General features: G+C 38.6%; 4 protein-coding genes and 1 pseudogene across 4 annotated transcripts; 1 reads left to right on the top strand and 4 right to left on the bottom strand.

Moving 5' to 3' along the window:
- Positions 1 to 404: 404 nt before the first annotated feature.
- Positions 405 to 2,734, top strand: LOC137731348 (ubiquitin-conjugating enzyme E2 32). Its single transcript, XM_068470451.2, has 5 exons — positions 405 to 721; positions 1,008 to 1,139; positions 1,235 to 1,319; positions 1,759 to 1,922; positions 2,013 to 2,734. The coding sequence occupies exons 1-5, from the start codon at positions 611 to 613 to the stop codon at positions 2,442 to 2,444; spliced, it is 924 nt and encodes a 307-aa protein (XP_068326552.2). The 5' UTR covers positions 405 to 610; the 3' UTR covers positions 2,445 to 2,734.
- Positions 2,735 to 3,425: 691 nt separating this feature from the next.
- LOC137732650 (uncharacterized) lies at positions 3,426 to 4,709 on the bottom strand (annotated as a pseudogene).
- Positions 4,710 to 6,140: 1,431 nt separating this feature from the next.
- On the bottom strand, positions 6,141 to 7,347 carry LOC137732649 (uncharacterized). Its single transcript, XM_068471949.2, has one exon. The coding sequence runs from the start codon at positions 7,331 to 7,333 to the stop codon at positions 6,380 to 6,382; it is 954 nt and encodes a 317-aa protein (XP_068328050.2). The 5' UTR covers positions 7,334 to 7,347; the 3' UTR covers positions 6,141 to 6,379.
- A 452-nt stretch (positions 7,348 to 7,799) lies between these two features.
- On the bottom strand, positions 7,800 to 10,041 carry LOC137733004 (universal stress protein PHOS32). Its single transcript, XM_068472231.2, has 4 exons — positions 9,755 to 10,041; positions 9,305 to 9,411; positions 8,929 to 9,047; positions 7,800 to 8,191 (listed from the first exon to the last, which is right to left on the bottom strand). The coding sequence occupies exons 1-4, from the start codon at positions 9,927 to 9,929 to the stop codon at positions 8,098 to 8,100; spliced, it is 495 nt and encodes a 164-aa protein (XP_068328332.1). The 5' UTR covers positions 9,930 to 10,041; the 3' UTR covers positions 7,800 to 8,097.
- Positions 10,042 to 11,350: 1,309 nt separating this feature from the next.
- Positions 11,351 to 13,844, bottom strand: LOC137730775 (UPF0481 protein At3g47200-like). Its single transcript, XM_068469735.2, has 2 exons — positions 13,759 to 13,844; positions 11,351 to 12,916 (listed from the first exon to the last, which is right to left on the bottom strand). The coding sequence occupies exon 2, from the start codon at positions 12,878 to 12,880 to the stop codon at positions 11,513 to 11,515; it is 1,368 nt and encodes a 455-aa protein (XP_068325836.2). The 5' UTR covers positions 12,881 to 12,916; positions 13,759 to 13,844; the 3' UTR covers positions 11,351 to 11,512.
- Positions 13,845 to 20,645: the final 6,801 nt, after the last annotated feature.

Raw genomic sequence — 20,645 nt, 5'->3', positions numbered from 1 at the left:
GGTAAGAAACTTCAGTTAAGGCCCAGTTTGGTTAGATTTACAGTGTGACATAAATTTACTAATTAACCCGCCGCATTCACCTAACAGTAAATCAGTAACACTACCGAGTCCAAATCTTCATCAGAATCTGTTTGTGAGGATCTTATGAATTTATAAATTGTGTACGTTCATCATATATAATGCGGTCAGAAATTATTTTAAATATTTTTATTTAAAAATAAACATAAACAATACATAATAATGTAAAATGAACAGACACGATTTATGAATTTTCAGGATCCTTATCAAAAAGGATCCGGAGAGAATCATGTTGGAACACTACCGACCTTGAACAACAGAATATTGACAGCAAAACAAAGTTATCTCCACGACACCCAATCCTAGTCTGACACCTCAGCAAACGCACATCAGACGACGTGGCGAATACCCAATGAATGCTCTCCCCCTCTCTCTCTCTCGTATAAACACCGACTGGTTCTCTCTTTCCTCTCCCCGCTTCGTATTCGTATTCCGTATATAAAATTGTTCATTGAATTTAGCCTGGAGAGGAGGTGGTGGTGGTGGATCGGATCGGAGCAGATCGAATCGGATCGATTCGGATCGGACTGTGATGGCGGAGGACAAGTACAACCTGAAGAACCCGGCGGTGAAGCGGATACTGCAGGAGGTTAAGGAGATGCAATCCAAACCCTCCGACGATTTCATGAGCCTCCCCCTCGAGGTTTCTCACTTTTCCCAATAATTTTACAAATTTAGATTATTGATCTTGTATATTTTATTTTGTTTAATTCCGCTTTGATGGTGAGATTTGAGTTTGATACCAGAATTTTGATTTGAATTGAATTTTAAATATTGGGGGTTCGAGCTGAATTTTGCTTTTTAGTTCTTTTTTCTAAATTTCGCATTTGTTTTAAATTTTGTGGCTATTTTGAAATTAGGGATATTGTTTGGACTAAATGCTATTATCAATGTATCAATATTGTTAGCTGATTAGTGTTTGTTTTCAGGAGAACATATTTGACTGGCAATTTGCAATCAGAGGCCCTAGTGATACCGAATTCGAAGGTGGGATTTACCACGGGCGTATCCAGTTGCCGGCGGAGTACCCGTTCAAACCCCCTTCATTCATGTTGCTGACGGTAATATGGTGTGCATTTTTGAGGTTAATGCGCTAGTTTGCTGGTTGGGATAGTTTTTCAGTCATGATGTGTTGACTTGTTTACTTCACTTGCAGCCAAATGGTCGCTTCGAAACCCAAACCAAGATTTGCTTGAGCATATCGAATCATCATCCCGAGCATTGGCAGCCATCATGGAGCGGTAAATTCCACTCTTTCTTAGACATTGTGTATGCTAGTGCGTGGTTATGCTGACAAAATGTCTCAAGAGCTATCCTTTTGGAAGCTTATTATTACGTAGATAGGCCTGGCAGTGTTCCAATGTGCATTTTGTAAGTGGCATCCCTATTGCTTAGCCCAATCCCACATCCGAATCGTAACAGATACCCATTAAATCATGGTTGACTTGAAATGGAGTGGGAACTGGACTTTCTTAGTCCAATGATCATATCACTATGATGTTCCTTGTTTCGGACTTTTCTCTTTATTCTTAATGAGTATCTATTCAATTTGTTGACATTTTAAGCGGTATTTGAGAACATGGTCTGTATGCCGATGTGAAACACAGCTGGAATTTGAGTTGATTCCTCGATGATTGACATTGTATTCTCATCTTGCTAATGTACTGTGTCTGTTGGCAGTGCGGACTGCTTTAGTTGCAATTATTGCATTCATGCCTACCAACCCAAATGGTGCATTAGGTTCACTGGAATACAAGAAGGAAGAAAGGCGTTCTCTGGCCATCAAATCTCGTGCAGCAGCCCCTAGATATGGCACTGCAGAACGCCAAAAGTTAATGGATGAGGTAAAATAACCAATGAAATTTCCACTGCAAATTAACACAGATGAAGTTTTTGTGTTGGGAACTTGCTAACGGATAATAGTAATCTCACAGATTCATGAATGTATGCTGAGCAAGGCACCCCCTGTCCCTCAACTGAGCCCCTCACAGGCTTCGGAAGAGCATCCTTCAAACAAGGAAGGCGATGTTCAGGAGAGTTCCGAAAGCGCTGGAGCCACACCCCCTGAGGAAACTTCTGGGGAAGGGCCTGCAAACCCAACAGCGGGAGACAGGATTGTTGAAGAAGTACAGGAAGCCCCTCTGAATGCTAACCCTGCCCCTGAAGTAGCAAGGGCGTTGAATGGAGCTCCTTCCGCCGGATCAAGTCAGCTGCTACAGAGGCCAGAAGTTAAAGTACAAAAAGCAGCTGACGATCGCTTGTTCACATGGGCTGCTGTTGGACTTACCTTTGCAATCATGGTTCTGCTTTTTAAGAAGTTTATGAAATCCAGCGGACACGGTGCTGTTTTCATGGATGAATCTTAGATTCAGTGACGATTCGAGCTGCCTTTGTAAACAGAATATGCCCACGTCTTATATGGTAGTTAAAGAGACATCTGTTTTAAAGTTTTAACATCTATTTGAAGCATCTGAGATCTCTTATGAATCTAAGATCATCAAAAATGTCCACAGTTGTAAGTAAACTTAAAATGTTTTGTCATCCCAGAAACATTTTCCTTCTCACACGGATAGACAAATCAGTGGCATACTGTCACCTTTTATTTATTATTTATTTATTTTGTCAGATTGAAATCGAAGTGGTAACACGTTATGTTTTTCTCTTTCTTATGTACTTTTGTTTAATCATGTACGTTATTCATTTATTTTTATTTTTTATGGTTATGGCCATAAATCATGCATGTTGTTTTCATCTTATTTTTAATCAGACGGCCATAAATAAAAAATGGTGAAGGTCTTGAAAATGAAATGCGCAAGTAGAAATGAGAAGAGGTGAAGGAAGAGAAAATCTCGAATTTTAATTAATTAATTATACATGCTAGAATGATCTAATTCAAACATGTTCCCGTGGCGCCAAAATTAGCATAAGCCTTGGGTTTTTCTGCAGTGAAATATTCCATCCCAAGTCGACAACCTCTCCATAAACAGAAACTTTTCGATCGCTACGAGAAAACACGGGATCAAACGAGTTTGTGATCTCTCATCGTAGCACCGAATCGCATCTGTTCTTTCATATATCTAACTATTCTACTTAGTTGTACTTGCAGTGTAATCTCCTATTCTAACAACATTAGTGGTCGGCAAATAATTTAGGAAGAGATTATGCTACGCTATTCCATGACCGGTATCACGGCGCATGACTCAAAATTTGATGAGTTTTCCGTTATCCTGCTTCCAGCGGCCTATATCGAACATATTAGCTGCATTCTCTAACTTCGCTTTTCGCCTCCGTGCAGCCTCAGCTTTCTTTAATTGTCGTTCCACTTCCAGCGGCCTATATCGAACACATTAGCTGCATTCTCTCAGCTTCCCTTTTCGTCTCTGTGCAGCTTCAGCTTTCTTTAATTGTCGTTCCACTTCAGACATTGCCTCCTTCTTGCCTGTGGTCAACCAGCCAACAGAAAAACTGAAAACAAGTTCAGTACGCATATGCATATATATGGATATATTCAATATAGTCAGAATCATGCAACAAACACGGAGATAAGATGCGCACTTTTAGATGGGACAGGAAGCAAAACACTTGTAATGTCAAGAAAACCTGAACCAGGAGAAATATGTTTTCCAGGCTGCAGGGTCCGGTTACGTGTAGTGAGGGTCGATTCTTTCCTCCCTTCTAGAAGTAGACTAAGAGATCCTGTTTTCAGCTTCTTCCCGTTTGGTTCAGGTTCATCATCAGATGTCAATTCTTCTTCATCTTCTTCTCCCAATCTTTATCCTCGTGCATTTTTTCCGAGCTTGACCTTTTTTTACTAGCTTTTCCCAGCCTTGAGGGTTTATACTCTCCACTATCATCTCCATGAAAGCGAATGTCCATTTGAATTCTCTCTGAACGAGCAACCTTAGATGCGCTTAATCTTTCAAGGAATTGGATTTCTTCATCTTCATCATCTTCTTCATTAAATGCAGCACCCAAGGTGCTTCTCTTAGGAGCCCGCTTGTTCTTACGAACTGGCTCATTGACCCCATCTCCACCTGCATCATCCTGCATCAATAATGTTATGATACACAGCATCGTGTAACTTTTGAAACCAAAATAGCAACCGTTGAACTACAAATTTTCAAAGAGGTCCTTGTCATTACAGTTGTGATTATACAGAATTAAAAGAAAAATCATTGGAAAAATCAGACAGGATGACAAATAAATTCCACCGTACAGGTCGTACAAAATGAGACCTACTAACAATTGCAATAGTAACAAGAATCAGGGTGAGGTACATGAGCGAGGGGATTCATTTGGGGTGTGAAGGCATCTAAGGAGCTTGAAGATTTAGCAGTGGACGAGCCACCACCATTGCCAACATGTGCTATATTACTTGGTGTTGATTGTACCAGTAACACCTCCAAACTTAAGCTTTAACTTTTCAGGTTGCTCTTACTTCCCAGTCCATCAGAATGCACTATTTTCTTCTTATTATTCTGATCCTCATCAGTGGTTCCTTTGCCAATAGGGATACTGGAGCTGAGTGAAAATGTCGGTGGATTTAAGTGAGGTTTATGTGACACGATACTCCTCTTCTTCCTGACAAGGCAACCTCCAGGCGAAAACCCAGCGCCACCCAAGCTTTCCATTTATACTAAAATCGTTGCAGTGTTCTTTATGTTTACTCAAATCTCAGAAGACAAGGGGTGGAAGATCAACACAATTCCATTAATTTAAGAATCTGCAGTGAGCCTGAAGATTATAATAACAAGTACCTCGGTAAGAAGTAAATATAATCCTATTCCTATAAATCTAATGGTGCCAACAAGTTAACATATTTTAATGACATCAGTTCGAGCAAACGTGCTTACGAGCCCTACAGAAGCAGTCCCAAAAGGACGTTTGAGCCCTACAGAAGAAGTGAAGGAGCAGCCGGAAGCACAGCGGTGGAACTGGAAGAGCGATGAGAAACACCAGCCCTAATGTGGGGGGAAAAGGAAGAGAAGATTGTACTAGTAAATGCTGAGAAAGTGAGAGTGAAAGAGAGGAATGGTTTTGGTTCTGGTTTGGTAATGCATGAAAGTTGATTAACATAAGTAATGTTATCCATACCATGTTTTTATACTACATTTCTATACATTTTTAGGTGACATTTGATGTGAATAACCCCATCATTTGAATTAATCAGATTTTAAAATTTATTTCATTATTTAATAAACTAATAATTAAGAAAAACTAGTTAATTAAATGATGATTGTGGTATACGAGGAGTCTTTCTTCTTCATTTCCTTGGGTTTTGCAAATTTTTCAAATAATGTGGTTATTCACATCAGATGCCACCTAAGATGATATGAAAGTATGGTACAAAAATACGGTATGAATATCATTATTTGATTAATATTATCTCCTTCATTTTCTTCCATTTTTGTTTTCCCTTCCATATACTTGGCACAGCTTTTTATTGCTCAAGCGGTCAAGCCTAAGACTTGAGGCTAGACGCGCCAACGCCAAGCCCAAACACATCATAACTCTCTCTTATTTGCTTCTCTTTTATCTCGATCTAGTAGTACTCATCAAACATAGTGGAATAAATAATGTAGTCTCGAAATACAACTTCTCCCCTATTTTTCTTGTTCTGCAAATATTTCTTCCTGATTTCCTAATAAGAAAGGATTGCAAAACATTTTTAGAGTGCTAATAATAATTCACTTCAAAGTTTATATACCGAAATAGTCAAATATTGTCCAAATCTTATGAAATATAATATAAAATAAAATTCAAATACTCCAAACCCTATTCAAATTCTTTCAAATCCTATAGAGATTTAACCTTTTTCTGGCGTGAATTCCTGCTGGTTCGAGATTTGCACTGATTTTCTTGCTTTATGTAGCTAGGGAGGGCTTTTTTCGCTGCATGGACAGGAACCATGAAAAGGAATGAAGCAACCGGATTAAACCTGAGGGCACGAAATCCTGCAAGAACAGATTCAAGTAAGGGTTTGCAAATGGAAAAGGAACACCGAGTTAAAGTCTCACTAAAAAAAAAAAAAAATTATGAGCCCAAAAGGAAAGTGATACAAATTTATGTGAATTTGCGTAATAGCATATATGCAAGTAATCCTATAGGCTATGTACAATGCTTCTCAAGGAATAAAGACAAAAGATATACAAGCTATAGTACAAAAATGTAAACTTTCTTTAATTTATATATTCCTAAATCTCTACTCTTCTCAATTTGCTAGCTATGTGATGTTTTTCTTGGACAACAAGAAACATCACAAAACAAAATGGAAGGAACTGAAGATATATATAGATCATGATCATCCCTTGATCAAAGAAGCAATGGCAAGGCCATTGCTGGCCATTTTATGAAGCTTGTCATCGTAATCACCAAGCGGAGATTGCTGTCCTTCAAACCCATCCCCACACGTCACAGCATCGGTCACCACCCCGCTAAGCATGCTATTAATCGTGCCCATGTCGCGGCTCTGGATTGCATCAATGGCGCTCTGAAGGCCGTCCAAGGCATCAGAGTACATTTCCTTGCAATCACTGAGTGCAGCGACCGTGCCATGTGCAGTGTTAGGCATCGTCACAAGTTTTGAGGCTGCGGCTAGAGACATCTGGGCGTGTGCGGTGCAAGCCTTGATTGCCATCTCAAGCGCGGATATGGGGTCAACCTTGGGTGGTTGGAAAGGGGTCAGGGATGAGATGCAAAGATCAGGGTAGTCTGTGTTTTTGCATATTTCTTGGATTGCCGGGTTAGGTGGGGTTGATGATGAGGCTGTGTTGGGAACAAAAGGCTGCAGAAAGAGGTTTCCACGCGATCTGTCAAAAGGACGGCGAAAAAAGGATGAGGAGGAAGATGGAGAAATAGAATTGCCAGCAGGAGGTGATGCTTGTGGAGGCTGTGAAGGAGGGTTTGGGGCCGGAGTTGGGGCCGAAGTAGGGCTACGGGTTGGTGGAGGGCCTGCTGGCCGCGATGAAGGGAAGACTTTACCCGCAGGTGGCTTACTAGGAGGCACAGACGCCTGCGAGTTAGGAGAACTAGGTGCTGGAGAGAGAACGGTTAGGTACCTCAGTTTCAAGTCCCGGGGCTTGCATACGGCTTGCACGGAGTTGAAGCCGAAAAGGAAGAAGAATACGATGACGAGAGGCGTTTGAGTATAGCACTTTGGATCCATTGTTGTTCTTGAATTTGCTTGCAGGGTGGAAGGAAGTAAAAGAGGAGAAAATGAAAGAATGGGAGGCTTTTGAAAGATAATTTTAAGCATGCAATAATAGCCACCGTGTGTGTTTTGGTGAATTAACGGCTTTGTTTACGGATTGTTTGACTATCAATGGAATTTAACCTTAATTAACACATTCTTTTGTATTCACAATTGGCTTTAAAATTAGAGGGCTAGAATTCAATCTCCTATAAGAGGTGATGGTCTCTCACCCTAATCCGTTGCCCCAAACCCTGACGGATCTTAATCCTAACCCATTATCTGCTCGTCCTTCACCACTTGGGCTAACCGCAAGGTCGCCTAGCTTAAGCTCTTCAGCTAAAATAAAGAGCATTCGGTTTGGACCGCATAGATATTAAAAAATTTAAAAAAAAAATGTGTGAAAATCGCTATCCTGTTAATTTGGAAGCAGCTGCAGGCAACCGACCATAACAAAGCAGCTGCACAAGTCGTAAAGTTGAACCTTCTTCAAGATAGTAAAATAGCTGAAATTAATTTTACTGAATGTAGATTGCTGAACCTGAGGAACTTTAATTAATCAAGCCTTGAATTCTGGTAAGCGAATCACCATCTCGGACTACAAGTTGAGTTCACATTATAGACGGTAGCAAACGCATATAATGTAGCGATATATGCACATCAAATTTGTCCAACTTCAACGTACCGCAACAAACAGTTGAAACCTTAATTTAACTAGATCTTATTAAGATAAAAACTAGATCTTGTGCAAACTAAAAGGCTCAGTTGCAGGTAAGGAAGCAATTGATGCATCGCACTTATTTACCCAGCATGCATTGAGGACAAAGGATTTAGCTGGCATGGGACTCGGAACTAGTCTTGACGACAGTAACTGGGCACGAAGCATTATTTACGATATGGTTGCTGACACTGCCCATTATAACCCTGCAAAAACAACAAACATGTCGAAATTCAATTAAAATCTAAACATTAATCAAAGAAACATAAGTCAACACAAGGGGGCATCCTTAGTTAGCAGTTACTACAAAAATAATTTCCAATGTGAAGGTTGAGAAACTAAGATGCATCATTATCTTCAACTTAAACCACTTTGCAAGGTTTAGATGTCGAGTTTAATCTTAAAAAAGTCGGAGTATTAACGTTGTACAACTAATTATCGGAAGTGGGATTATTATGTGATTCACAATCACAAACGCACGAGTTGTAACAGAACAAACAGTGTAAGTGTCAAGGAAAGTCTTATGTTGGGCATTAGTCTAGTGTTGCCATCATGGAACCCAAGAAGTCGAGAAGAACTTGATTGCCAAAGAGCCAACCACAAAACAACATGGACAACAATGACATCCCCTCAACCAACTCTACCACATGTACACAAAAATGCCAAAATATAGACAAACACAAATTCAAAGTTTGTGAATAGAAGTTTACTTGTTAATTTAGGACACATGACAATTTCGTCGATACAAAGGGCCAACATACCTAAGACCTCCCATATACAAATGAAGAGGAATACCATGAGTGAAGAGGAACAACACTAGACCGTAGTACTAATGACACAATTTCTCTGTCCGTTAAACTACCAAGTTAACTGATATTTTTTGACGGTGCAATTCATTCCACAATTAAATCCGAAAATGCTGATGGACTATATGAATTTGTACCTCTTAAGCTTGCCAAGGCCTCTGTTTCCAATAACAAGGAAGCTCAAGGGGGTCTTGTCAATTGCCTCGAGAATCTTCTCACGGGCATCGCCCCAGTAGATCTTCATCACCACCGTAACCTGTACCCATCCAACTAAATAGTTATCATTTTTCTAATAATCCCATTGCAACAAAGTTTAATTAGCATGATCCTTCAAGATTAATAATTTCACTAATTGAAACAAAAATCGATTTATAAAAATGAAAACTAACGAAAAATTCAAAAAATAGTGAATAGTGAATAGTACAGCGAAAGGTATAAATGTGGTTTTTTTTTTTTTTAAATGTAAACAGTATTGAAGGTGTTTTGTTAAACCTCCTTTTATAAAAATCTAACCTCTTTCTGCGTCGCAGTGTTGGCGATGTCGATGGTTTCAGCGTCAGGCGTCACTCCATACTTCTTCATGATGGTGGGATCAGAAAACTCCTTCACAGGAATCAAAGCTGCAAACAAGTTATTTAATTTATCAATTAATCACCATGCATGGACGTGTAATTACAAACAAAACCCACAAATCAACACTAAAAACCAAACACCAATTAACAAAAACACACAGAAATTTTCCAAACTTGAACCAGAAAATCTTGATCAGAGACCACCGTATTTTTATGTATTTTTCAATTTTTTTATCAGAGCTGAAAATTCAGTCAATTTAGCAAGCAAACACTCATCACAACCAAAACCCAAAAATTAAAATTAAAAATAAAAAACAAATGAAAACAAGAGATAGAGAAAGTTTCAATCTTGATCTATAAATTTTGCGTGAGAGAGAGAGAAAGGGAATACGTGAACCGGTGACGCCCCAGAGCTGCATCTCTCCCTGCTCGTAGTTCTCTTCAGGCCGGACGACAACCAAGATAAGGTGATCGCCTTTCCGGGCAACGTTCTCGACTGCCCATTTCAGGGCCGCCCTGCTGCCCGGCGAGAAATCCACCGCCACTCCCACTCTCCTGTCTTCCATCTCTCTCTCGATCTGGAAAAGCTGGTCAGAAACAACACCGAAAGTTCGGAATCTGAGAAAGAAGAGCTCCTTATGCAAAGAGCACAGTGAAGGAAAGTCGGTTAGGTGGACAAAAATGATGTGATGGCTCCACTTGTTGGTAGTTTATGTGAGCCGTTGGATGGTTATCTGTGTGGGGCCCTGAGTATTGTGATGGGTGGCATCGGACGGTGGATGTTGTGGGGGGAGTGATGTTGCTTTGTCTTTGCTTTTATTATGGGAATAAGACACGAACGAGTAATGACAATTGAATAGGTTAAAAGTACAATGCATTTTTTTGTTCACCATCATTTAGTGTGGTATATCTTTATTATTTTATTTATCATTATTAAGATGGTGAGTATAAACCACACTAAATGATGATGAGTAAAAATATTCCCTTAAAACTATGGTCTCTGTGTCATTGTGTCGGGATCGAGAGTGTTTCGCCCCCAAAACACGCGTAATTGAAACGACATGTCGTTTGCTTTTTTGAGCTTCAAATGGAGGGCTTTGACTCCTTTTACAAGGTTGAGAATGAAAGCAAATATTGCAACTTGGGGATTCTCTTAGTGTTCCACGGTACTTAATATTCTAGATTTTTTGAACCGTTAGATCCTCTGTTAATGATTTTTGTATTTGAAACTTGATCAGATTACATTTTTTATTATTAAAAATTGTTCTTTTCAGTAGGTCAAAATTTAGATCTGATTTTTGTTCTCGATAATCTTTATTGGTCGGTGATTTGTAAAAACTAAAAAGAGAGTTGGATCCACTTGTTGAAATTTTTTATGTTTGGGGCATTGATTTTATGGGTCATTTTCCTTCCTCACATGATTTCCTTTATATCTTAGTTGTTGTGGATTATGTGTATAAGTGCCATAGAAGGCTTATATTATGTCTTTACTCTGAGATGGAGTAGCCTCTCTGCTCCTCCTAAACTTTTTTTCTCAGCCAAAAATACCATAAAATGAATGAATAAAGTTTTAAATGTTTAATCATTGGGAAATTATTTTTTACATGTTTTTTTTATTTTTTTACACACAGCTGTTTAGATCTGTTATTTTTTTTTTTGTTTTAATTCTTCAATTTAATGGATGAAGTTATACGTGTTTGTATAAAGTGAGAAAATGGTTGGTGAAAATCACTTCTTAAATCATAATGTGTCAACCGTTTACATCTAGTTCATTTATTTCATGTTAGAAATGTAGTTGATCTGTATTGTAGTCAATAAATAATATCCAACTATTTGCATCTCGTTCATTTATTTCATGTGGAAGATATAGTCAGCAAATTCAATACGTGTACCGTTATCCATTATTTATCATGTACATTAAAAATAGATGCATTCAAGTAAAAAACAAACAATTTCACATCAAGTGTGAAAAAAGATGCATGATATCAGCAAATTCAATACGTGTGCATCATCCATTATTTATCATATACGTTAAAAATAGACACATCCAAGTAAAAAAACAATCAATTTCACATCCAAGTGTGAAAAGAGATGAATGATTATTTGTTCTAAATATCCAAGTGTGTGAAGAGATGAACGATTATTTGTTCTAAACATGGTGGAGAGCAAAGGTAAGAATGGAAAAGCAAGCTCCAACAAAGGTGAGAAGAAGAAGCAAAATTGCAACAACAAACACAACAACTGAGGTAGAAGTTTTGAGATGCTTGTGCTTCAACTTCTGCCGCTTTTCATGCCAACTCTTTCTCTTGTACTCACCTACCTCTTCAAAAATCCTCACGTAGTAAAAATCCTTCAAGCTGATCTCCTTGCATAGATTCTTAAACACTTCGAAAACCTCATTATCCTTCTTCTGGTCGTGCGTGAGAATCTCCCTTCGCCGGAGGAACTTCACATCTTTCTCAGAGCTGATGAGGCATCCCATGAGGAAGGCGTAGGATGTGACGTGCTGTACTGTATCGTCAATCTGACGCTGCTCCAGTGCAACGAGGTTCCGGAGAAGTGTTTCTGTGTATCCGTGGACTTCAAGGGAGGGGATTTTGAAAACTCCGCGAGAAAACTTGATGTCCAAGAAACTTGGGCTTCTAGCGCTCTTGAACTTAATGCCTGCCCTTTTGAGAATTTTTGCACAATCCATATTTTTGGGAGGTGTATCTTCTTTCGGTGGCAGTTTTGGATATGTTGGGAGGATGGAATGTCGAATCAGATCGAGCAAATGATACCCTTCTCGGTTGAACTTGTCTTGGATAACATGCTCATCATCTCCCGGGATTATTCTATTGCAGAAGCGTGCAGCGAGCTCACTGAGTGACTCATTACATTTTTTAGGAAGCGGTACTACTTGAAACAACCTTTGAACAACAAAGAAAGGAATTTGGTTTTCTAGTAACAATGCCAAGTCATTCCTCATGCCGAAAAGCATCCCTACCGTGCTGAATATAGGATCTCGTCGCGATCTGAGGCTCTTGTAAGCGTACTTAAGAAACAGCTCAATGATGAAGCAGCCATCAACTAGCAACAACTGCACAAATTCATCACTAGAGAGGCCAATCTCTCCCTCGTAGCATCTTCTCGCTTTGTGCTCTAACTCTCTAAGAGCTTTCACACAGATGCTCAAGCTTGCTTCTAAATTTGGTTTTCGATTGAGGAGTGCATAAGAATACCGCCACTTATCATCTTCCCCGACTTTAGTAGGTTCTCTGCGGTGCAAAGGACCGATGGAAACATTCTCTGGAGTATACTTCTTTTTGTTGCCATCGAGAAGTTTGTCGGGGACTTGGAAAATGCAGACTGATACAGCAACGTTTTCCATCTTTTCTTTGATGGAAGATACAAGGACATCATGCTCAGGAATGATTTCGAGGGCGACATGGTCTCTTGTTTGTGGCTCAGGAATAATTTCGGGGGCGACATGGTCACTTGCTTGTTCCTGTTTCTCTGATCTGTAACTATTTTCCATCTTTCAAAGGGGAGTATTGGAAATGATCAAAAGAACCTGCAATGACTGAGAATCTTTTAAATTTGACTCTAAATGAAGCTTTAGTAATGTGGTAAAATCCTGCATTTGGTTTTCGGGAAGTAACTTCCGCACTTCATTTTTCTCCCTTTGTACTCCTCCCCTTTTTTCACCATTCTGATTGAATAAATCAAACAAAAATCAATAGACAAGAACAAGGATAGCAGTCCAGAAGGAGAAAACGAGAATGCGGGAATCATTTCCCTGATCTTCCCCAGCTTTCTCAGCTCACAAGATATGAGTATAGTTGAAAAAGATTTGGAAATGATTTACAAAACACAAGCATGGTTAATCATAATCTTAATAAAAGAAAAGCATGGTTAATCACAATCTTAATACAAGAAATTGAGTGAAAATAATTTAAAAGCTAAAGCCAGGGAACATATAAATTTTCTTTACATATCAAAGTGAGCTTTAAAACACCACAACAAAAACAAGTTCTCATCATCAGTTGGATAGAACATTTCCACTATGATGTACATTAATCTTAGGGGTGTGCTATCCACACTCCCCTTTTTACTTCTCACACACCCTTTGTTAATTTATATCCGTTGATCTTCTTTAATTCATCCGATCCGACGGCCGAAAATTAGAAGAGTGTGTGAGAAGGTAAAAAGAGGTGTGTGGATGTCACACCCCCTAATCTTATAGATATATGCATCACCGGTCAACCAGCTGTACCTTATCCCACAAAATGGGATCCCGCTCCTGAAACTTTTTCAACATTGAACATTTCCAAGACAAAAAAAATACAGGAAAAAAAAAAAAAAAAAAAAAAAAAACACACACACACACACATGGTGGTTTAGGGGTCAGTGTACCTTGCTAATTTTGGAGCTTTGAATAACCCAAGCAGTGAGCAAGATCAGTTTCCATTGTTCTAGTTAATGATGAAAGAAGACTTGTGGAGGACCAAAATATAGGTGCATTTTGGTGTGAAAGAGCTGATTGGAATCAATGTTAACTTGTGGGGTTTGGCAAACATGCCCAAAACAGTACAAAATAAATTAAAGGAACCACAGCAGAGAGGGCAGAGGCAGATTCTCTCTGAAAAAGGTATTTGGAAACCATAAGAAAGCATAGCCTTGTGCAAAGTAAGAGTTAAATGTTAATTGCTTGAAAGCAAATTTAAGTATTAGTTGCAGCAGTGTGAACTCACTCTAACAGTTGTGAGGATGCGAAGAAATGTCCAATGTCGGAAAAGTATGAAATATTGCAAGGACTTAGAAGGAGTTGGGGAACTCTCCCTATTGCAAATCAAAGCAAGTCACGTGAGGGGCGCGAGGTGAGGATGTGAAGAAATGTCTCACCTCAAAAAGTTACGACTTTTAGCAAGAGCTTATAAAACGTCAAGTCATTTTCAATAGTTTTAATTAAGATTCTAAATTTGTTCTGAGTTACAATATTATAAATGACTTTCGCGTGAAAGACCCTTAAGTATGAAAGCATCAACATGGCTTCTTGCTAGTTGTTAATTTGTTTTTTTTTCCTTCAAGATAGTTACCTTAAGAATATGGTAAAGCCAGTGGAGTACGGAACCTTATGGCCATGTGTTTCATGTGTTTAAGCTTAAACTGTTAATTATTAACTAATTAACATAGTTATTTCTAACTTGCTACCACAATACCTGCCTGCAGACTTAACCAAATTCATTTTCATTTGGGACTTTACACATCTTAATTAGGCCTTAATAGGAGTTTTTTTTTCTTTAACCTGAAAATTTTCACTTCAACTCACTTTTGATCATATTTTTCAAATCATGACTGTTATTCATTATTATGTGCAGTTAGATCGCTAGAGACTAAATCTTCTTCATATTCGTTACTTATTTTACATGTTTTTCTTGGTTAGACGCAGAGTGTGCTATGAGGACGAGACTTTGATTTGTGGTTGTAGTCATAATTATGATCTATGAACATTTATAATGCTAGATTTTGATGACGTGAGGTTCTTAGTTATTTTTGCGACCTTGTCCGTTTAAGTTTTGACATTTTGAAAATGTTCTGATTTGATAATTTGGTTGATGAATTTTCTAATATACTTTGTAGTATTCTATAGTGTACACTAGAAATTTGTACCTTTAAATTCTAAATCAATGATTCAATAACCAAGCTCTAACCGCAAAAAAAAAAATCTTGTTTGGTTGGTATTTAATAAGAGTCTGTTTTTGCCCACCCCTTCTAATTCAAAGTAACCGTTACCTCCCTCTAGAGTCGTGTCACGTGTCTAAAACACCGACCATGATTACTCTACACTCTTTAATTATTTCATATGATTAATTGGATAGAAAACTTACCATAATACTTTGTATATATCTTCTTATTAAATATTTGGTTGGAATCTTTAATATATCATTTCTCTTCCTCCTCCATCGGCCACATCATCCACATCTCGAACCATAGAAGAAACAAAACAAAAGATTCGCAAATTCAAAGAAGCAACAACACACTGGAAAAAGATCACATATTATATGGATATACACTTGAATAGATTATATGGTAAACAATTAACAAAAACGTAAGTAGGTTTATCCTTCGATTCCTTGCCCCTGTATGGTGGGCTAGTTGCAATCGATTGTAACCAATTAAAATAGACTTGAGTTTAGCCTACTGTTTTGTTGTGTCAAAATATGAGCCGGACAATATGAGTTATGAATTCACAATAGAATGAGTTATATAACTTACTATTATACTTGAGTTACAAGTCATGTCTTACAAAGTCTAACCAATCTATGCTAATTCAATCTTATCTTTAAGGCCTAATCCCTTCAACCCACTAAATGAGTCCGACCTGTTTGGTGGGTTAGAAGAAATTAGACCTTAGAGATCATATTGAGTTGACATGAACATGTAAGGCATGACTTGTAACTCTAGTATAAAAATATGTTAGGTAGCCCACTCTATTGTGGTCTCATAACCAATCATGTCTGGTACTGTCAACAAACAACAAATCTATTTTGCTTGATCACAACTTATCTTATCTAGCCACCAAACGATGTATAATCTTTGGTAGCCGAAGAAAATTATATGAAGTCTCGTATAATATCACACTTTTTATTGGAGTTGTTGATGATGTAGCCGATATGAGGAGGAAGAAGATGAATGATAAGATTCCAATCAAATATTTAATATGAAGATATTATAGAAAGTATAAATGGTAAGTTTAACTAATAACATTATTTTTTTCTTTTTTCATAAGAAACAAATTTTTTTTTAAAGAGTTCTATAAGAAATAATTAAAGGGTATAAACTAATTATAATTGGTGTTTTACACGTCACACGATTATGGAAGGGATTACGATGACTTTGAGTTAGAGGGTGAGCAAAAATGAACGAAAATTTTTATTCAGATCTATTTATCCTTATTGTACACTTTTTTTTTTTTTTTAACAAACAATATTATCTACACTAAGGGGAGGGGTGGGCTTAGCCTCACAATGGGCTAGCAATAATATGGTTCAAATTTTTCTTTAGTGTAACAACCCATCCACAAAAATTATAATTTTTATAATTTTAACATGTGAATTGATGAAAATGCCTTTTAAGGTAAATACGTTGACTTATGTTGAACGCCTTGTCGTGTCATATAAGGTTCATTTTCTAAGCGTAATCTTGTAGTACTCGTCGCTACGAATGCGTGGGCGTAAACGGAACATGATTTAGAGTTATAACAAAGGAGATATTAACGTTTAAAGTCGGGGGCATTTTAGTAAATTGAATATTTTCTAAAGGCTCTAGATTTTTGGAGCAAAATCTGGAAAGCCACGTGTGTGGCCCAAATTAAAGGAAAGAAAAGATGGGCGGTGGAGATGGAAGATAAAGGAGAGAAAAGAGAGAATCAACCAATATGAGAGGGGAGAAATGAAAGAAAATGAGAAAGAGCTTGACCCGTACCAGACCCAGCGGCACCAAGGGTGGATGCACATAGGGACCTGGGAGGTCCTAGGACCTGTCGGCCATCCTAAATTGCTGCTATAAATTTTTCGGGGACCCCTCGTACTCGAGCATGAGGTATGTGCAGGTTGTAGGTTACAGGTTGCAATGACTGTTTTTTTCTCGAAGAAGATAACCGCGAATGGAGAAGAAAGAAAATAGGGACCCTTCCTGCCTCTTTCCTCCTTGCTTCTGCCACGGTCCCATCCGTCGGTGCCACCCACTTCTCCTCCAACCTTTCTCTGTCGTCTTCCCGGAGGGGGGTAGTACATAAGCCCAAATTTCCCTAAATTATTTCAACCATCTTAGTAATTTTTCTGATGGGTGAAATTTCCTTCATAAGGTTAGTAAGATGGATATGATCTGTCATGGGTTGGTAAAATTTGGGGGTGGAGTTGCCATAGCTTCGGGAGAATGGGGAGGGAGGCGGTTGGTGGAGGTATGGCAGCTTTGTTCTTAGTGAGATAAAAGGTGGATGTTTGAAAACTAGTAAAAGAGCAAAATGGTGTGTTTGGTTAGAAAGATAGTGGGAGTTTGCGGAGAGTTTTATTTGACCGGTGTTTTAAATTTAGTAGTTCGATAATCAATAACTTAGGTACTCCCTAGTAACTTATGAAACCTCGTAATGGATGCTTGAATTATGATTTTATAATTTGTAATATTGTTTTGCATATGATTTTTGAATGAAATGTATTATATTTAAATTTTCGATGTTATTTTTGTCTATAAATTTTTTGACCTTTATAATTAGGACCCCCCGAGTTTAAAATCTTGAATTCGCCACTAAGCGGCACCCATGTTTTCCGACGTCATTCAGGCGATTTTTCCGGCGAATCATGCTGCACCACCACCTAGAATCAACTCCACAACCCTTCTTCTTCAAGTTCCACCCCAAAAACCAACGATTTTTGGTCTAGGTTTTATAGGAATGGCACTGACGTCACCATGGTGTTCTTGGTGGCAATCCGCCAATTTTTGAAGTAAATTCCTTCAATCTCTACCACCATTAAACTCTCCTTGAACCCAGGAGCAAACCCCAACCAATCATAGAGGCGGTGGAGCACCAAAGGAGTCGAATTAAAGCACACATAAATCTAAGGTTCCAACGCATTTGAGTGAAATTAAGGCATTTTCGGGCCAAATTGGCCTTAGACACAGGTATGAAAGTTGTTCCTCTCATTGAGATCTTTCTTCCTGTAAAATTTGAGAATTTTTGGAATAGTTGGATTTTCTGGCAAGTCGGGGAGGCCAATCGCCACACGCGGTGGCGCGTGGAGGAAAAACCTGAGGTTCCTCAACGTGCGAAATCCGAATCCGCCATCTGTTTCCCCAAATTCTAATATTTTAGTAGAGTTTTACTAAAAGGTACTTAATTGTGTTTAGGTGCGTTGGCAGGAAGCGACCTCATCATCAGTAGTTCGGACGGTTCTCAGGCAATAAAATCAGTGAGTGGACCCCTTCTTATCCTATATATATTTTTATAAATATTACCTAGCATGCATGGCATACTTCATGATTTGAATATGATTTATATTTTATGGATTCTATATTATGATTTATTTAATTGACATTTTATGAAACGTTATAAACTATTGGTTTTACACTTAGAAAAGGTTTACGACTATTGTTTTTATGCCCTATGAAATATTACGGATTTATGAAATATTATTGAATGTGATTTATGAGAATGATTTGAGTTGGATAGCTTTCACGGTTTTATATGATTTATGAAACGAGGGTTGAGCTTTTGAGCTTCGATATTTTGAGATATGTTTATGTTACCTAGTGGGTTATAATATGGCACTAGGGGTGGGCACGGGCCGGGCCCAAATTTAGAGGGACCGGACTTGACCCGCTTGAATAGGACACGGGACGGACTAAGCCGGGTATTGTAAATCTGATCAATGGAATCGGACCTAACCATGCCCATTTCAAATGGGCTGGTTCGGGACGGGTCCACAGGTCCTTTTACTTTTTTGTTTTTTTTGTTTCTTTTTTTTTTTTTTCCGGTCTTGATCGCCTCCCGGACTCGCGAATCCTCCCGGTCTTCCTCTCTGGAACCGAACCTAACCATGCTCATTTCAAACGGGTTGGTTCGGGACGAGTCCACAGGTCCTCTTACTTCTTTTTTTTCCCGGTTTTGATCGCCTCCCAGACTCGCGAATCCTCCTGATCTTCCTCTTGATGTTTAACTCGGTCTCCGATAGCAAGACCCTCATCTGCTACCGTGCCGTTTTCAAGCGATTCAACTCGTTCGTCCCCCACATAAACTCAAATTGCTCCAGGACCTCATCGTCTTCCTCAACATCCTTAAATCGCTCCAGGAAAAAAATCACACACACAAATGCACATATCTGGGTGCATATCCACAAAGAACAAATCTCTACAAAAATAATATCATAAACTTTAGAAAAAATACCAACACCACGAAGCAAAATATTCAAATTATATAAATTTACAATAAAATCAAAAAAAAAAAAGAATTAAAATGGAGGGGAAAGAAACACCACCAACCCCTTTTTGGAGGACCGAACCTTGAAGAAGCAGCGCAGCTACGCCCAACAAAAATCATCACAAACAATTTCGAAAGTAAAAAACTTTAAAAGAAAAATAGTGGTCCGAAGCAAAAGGAACACCTTCTGTGAAATTAATAGCGACATGGCCTTCTGCTTCAGTGGGTATTTCACTGGAGCAAATAATCAAGTTCCTAATTGGATTATAGGTCTCTGCTTGCACTTTATGAAATCCGCCTCCACCACCACCGCTATGGGAGGAGATTGAGAGGGAGGAGATCGAGAGAGAGGCGATCAAAAAAGATCGAGAGGGAGGAGAGATCGAGGGAGAAGAGTGGAGACGGGATAAAGAGAGGGTGAAGGGAGAGTTACGATAAATGGGTAATAATATAGGGTAAATCATAGATGCAATGAACGGTCTAGGCCGGGGACCCTTTTTCCAATTTTTAGAACCGACCCATTTTTGGACCCACCCCAAACCGCAAGGAATCGGCCCGCCCCCTAGATCCAGGAACCGTTTGCCCACCCCTATACGACACATCTGCACACCACGAGTATTATATCTATGGCCATAGGACACAGATGATGGATGAGTGAGTTATGATATATATTATACCCCTAGCTTCATTGCTGAAAGCGGTGTCGGACAACTTTACTAGCCACAGCTAGTGTTGGTGTAGATGTTATGCTATTTGATTCAGCTTCACTTATGGGTGATGGACATATTATTCAGCTTCACCTTCAGGTGATGAACAGGTTATACAGCTTCACCTTCGGGTGATGGATAGGTACTGCCTTCACTATGATACCCCTAGTTGAGAACTTGACTAATGAGATTTACCGATTTGCCTTTGAGCTATGTTTCCGACATTTTTGAGCATGGTTTTGCGCATACTATTTTTATAAACGTTTTCATGGCATTCTAGGTTTTTTAGAAAATCTATTATCTAGTATTATATATGTTTTCGAAACAGGGGGTTATTATGTTCATAAAGAAAATGGTTTTCCTATTATTAGTATTATTATAAACTTTGGTTCACTCACCTTTTTTGGTTTTGCACCCCTTCAAGAGTTAGGATCGAGGCACATGATCCCGGCTTCAGGACACTTCTGCATATTCTCAAGTCTTCTCAATATAGTATCATTCCTTTGTTCATATATTTTTCTAGTAATTCTTCTATATTATTCTTAGTAGTTGTATACTCTAAACACGTTCTTGCTATGGTATTTTACATTTTAATTGCATATCTTTTACTTATATGC

This window comes from Pyrus communis, chromosome 16 (genome assembly GCF_041283825.1).
Source record: "Pyrus communis isolate YQ-2024b chromosome 16, ASM4128382v1, whole genome shotgun sequence".
NCBI lineage: Eukaryota > Viridiplantae > Streptophyta > Magnoliopsida > Rosales > Rosaceae > Pyrus > Pyrus communis.
The sequence above is the reverse complement of the archived record's forward strand: the minus strand, read 5'-3'. Positions and strand labels throughout refer to the sequence as shown.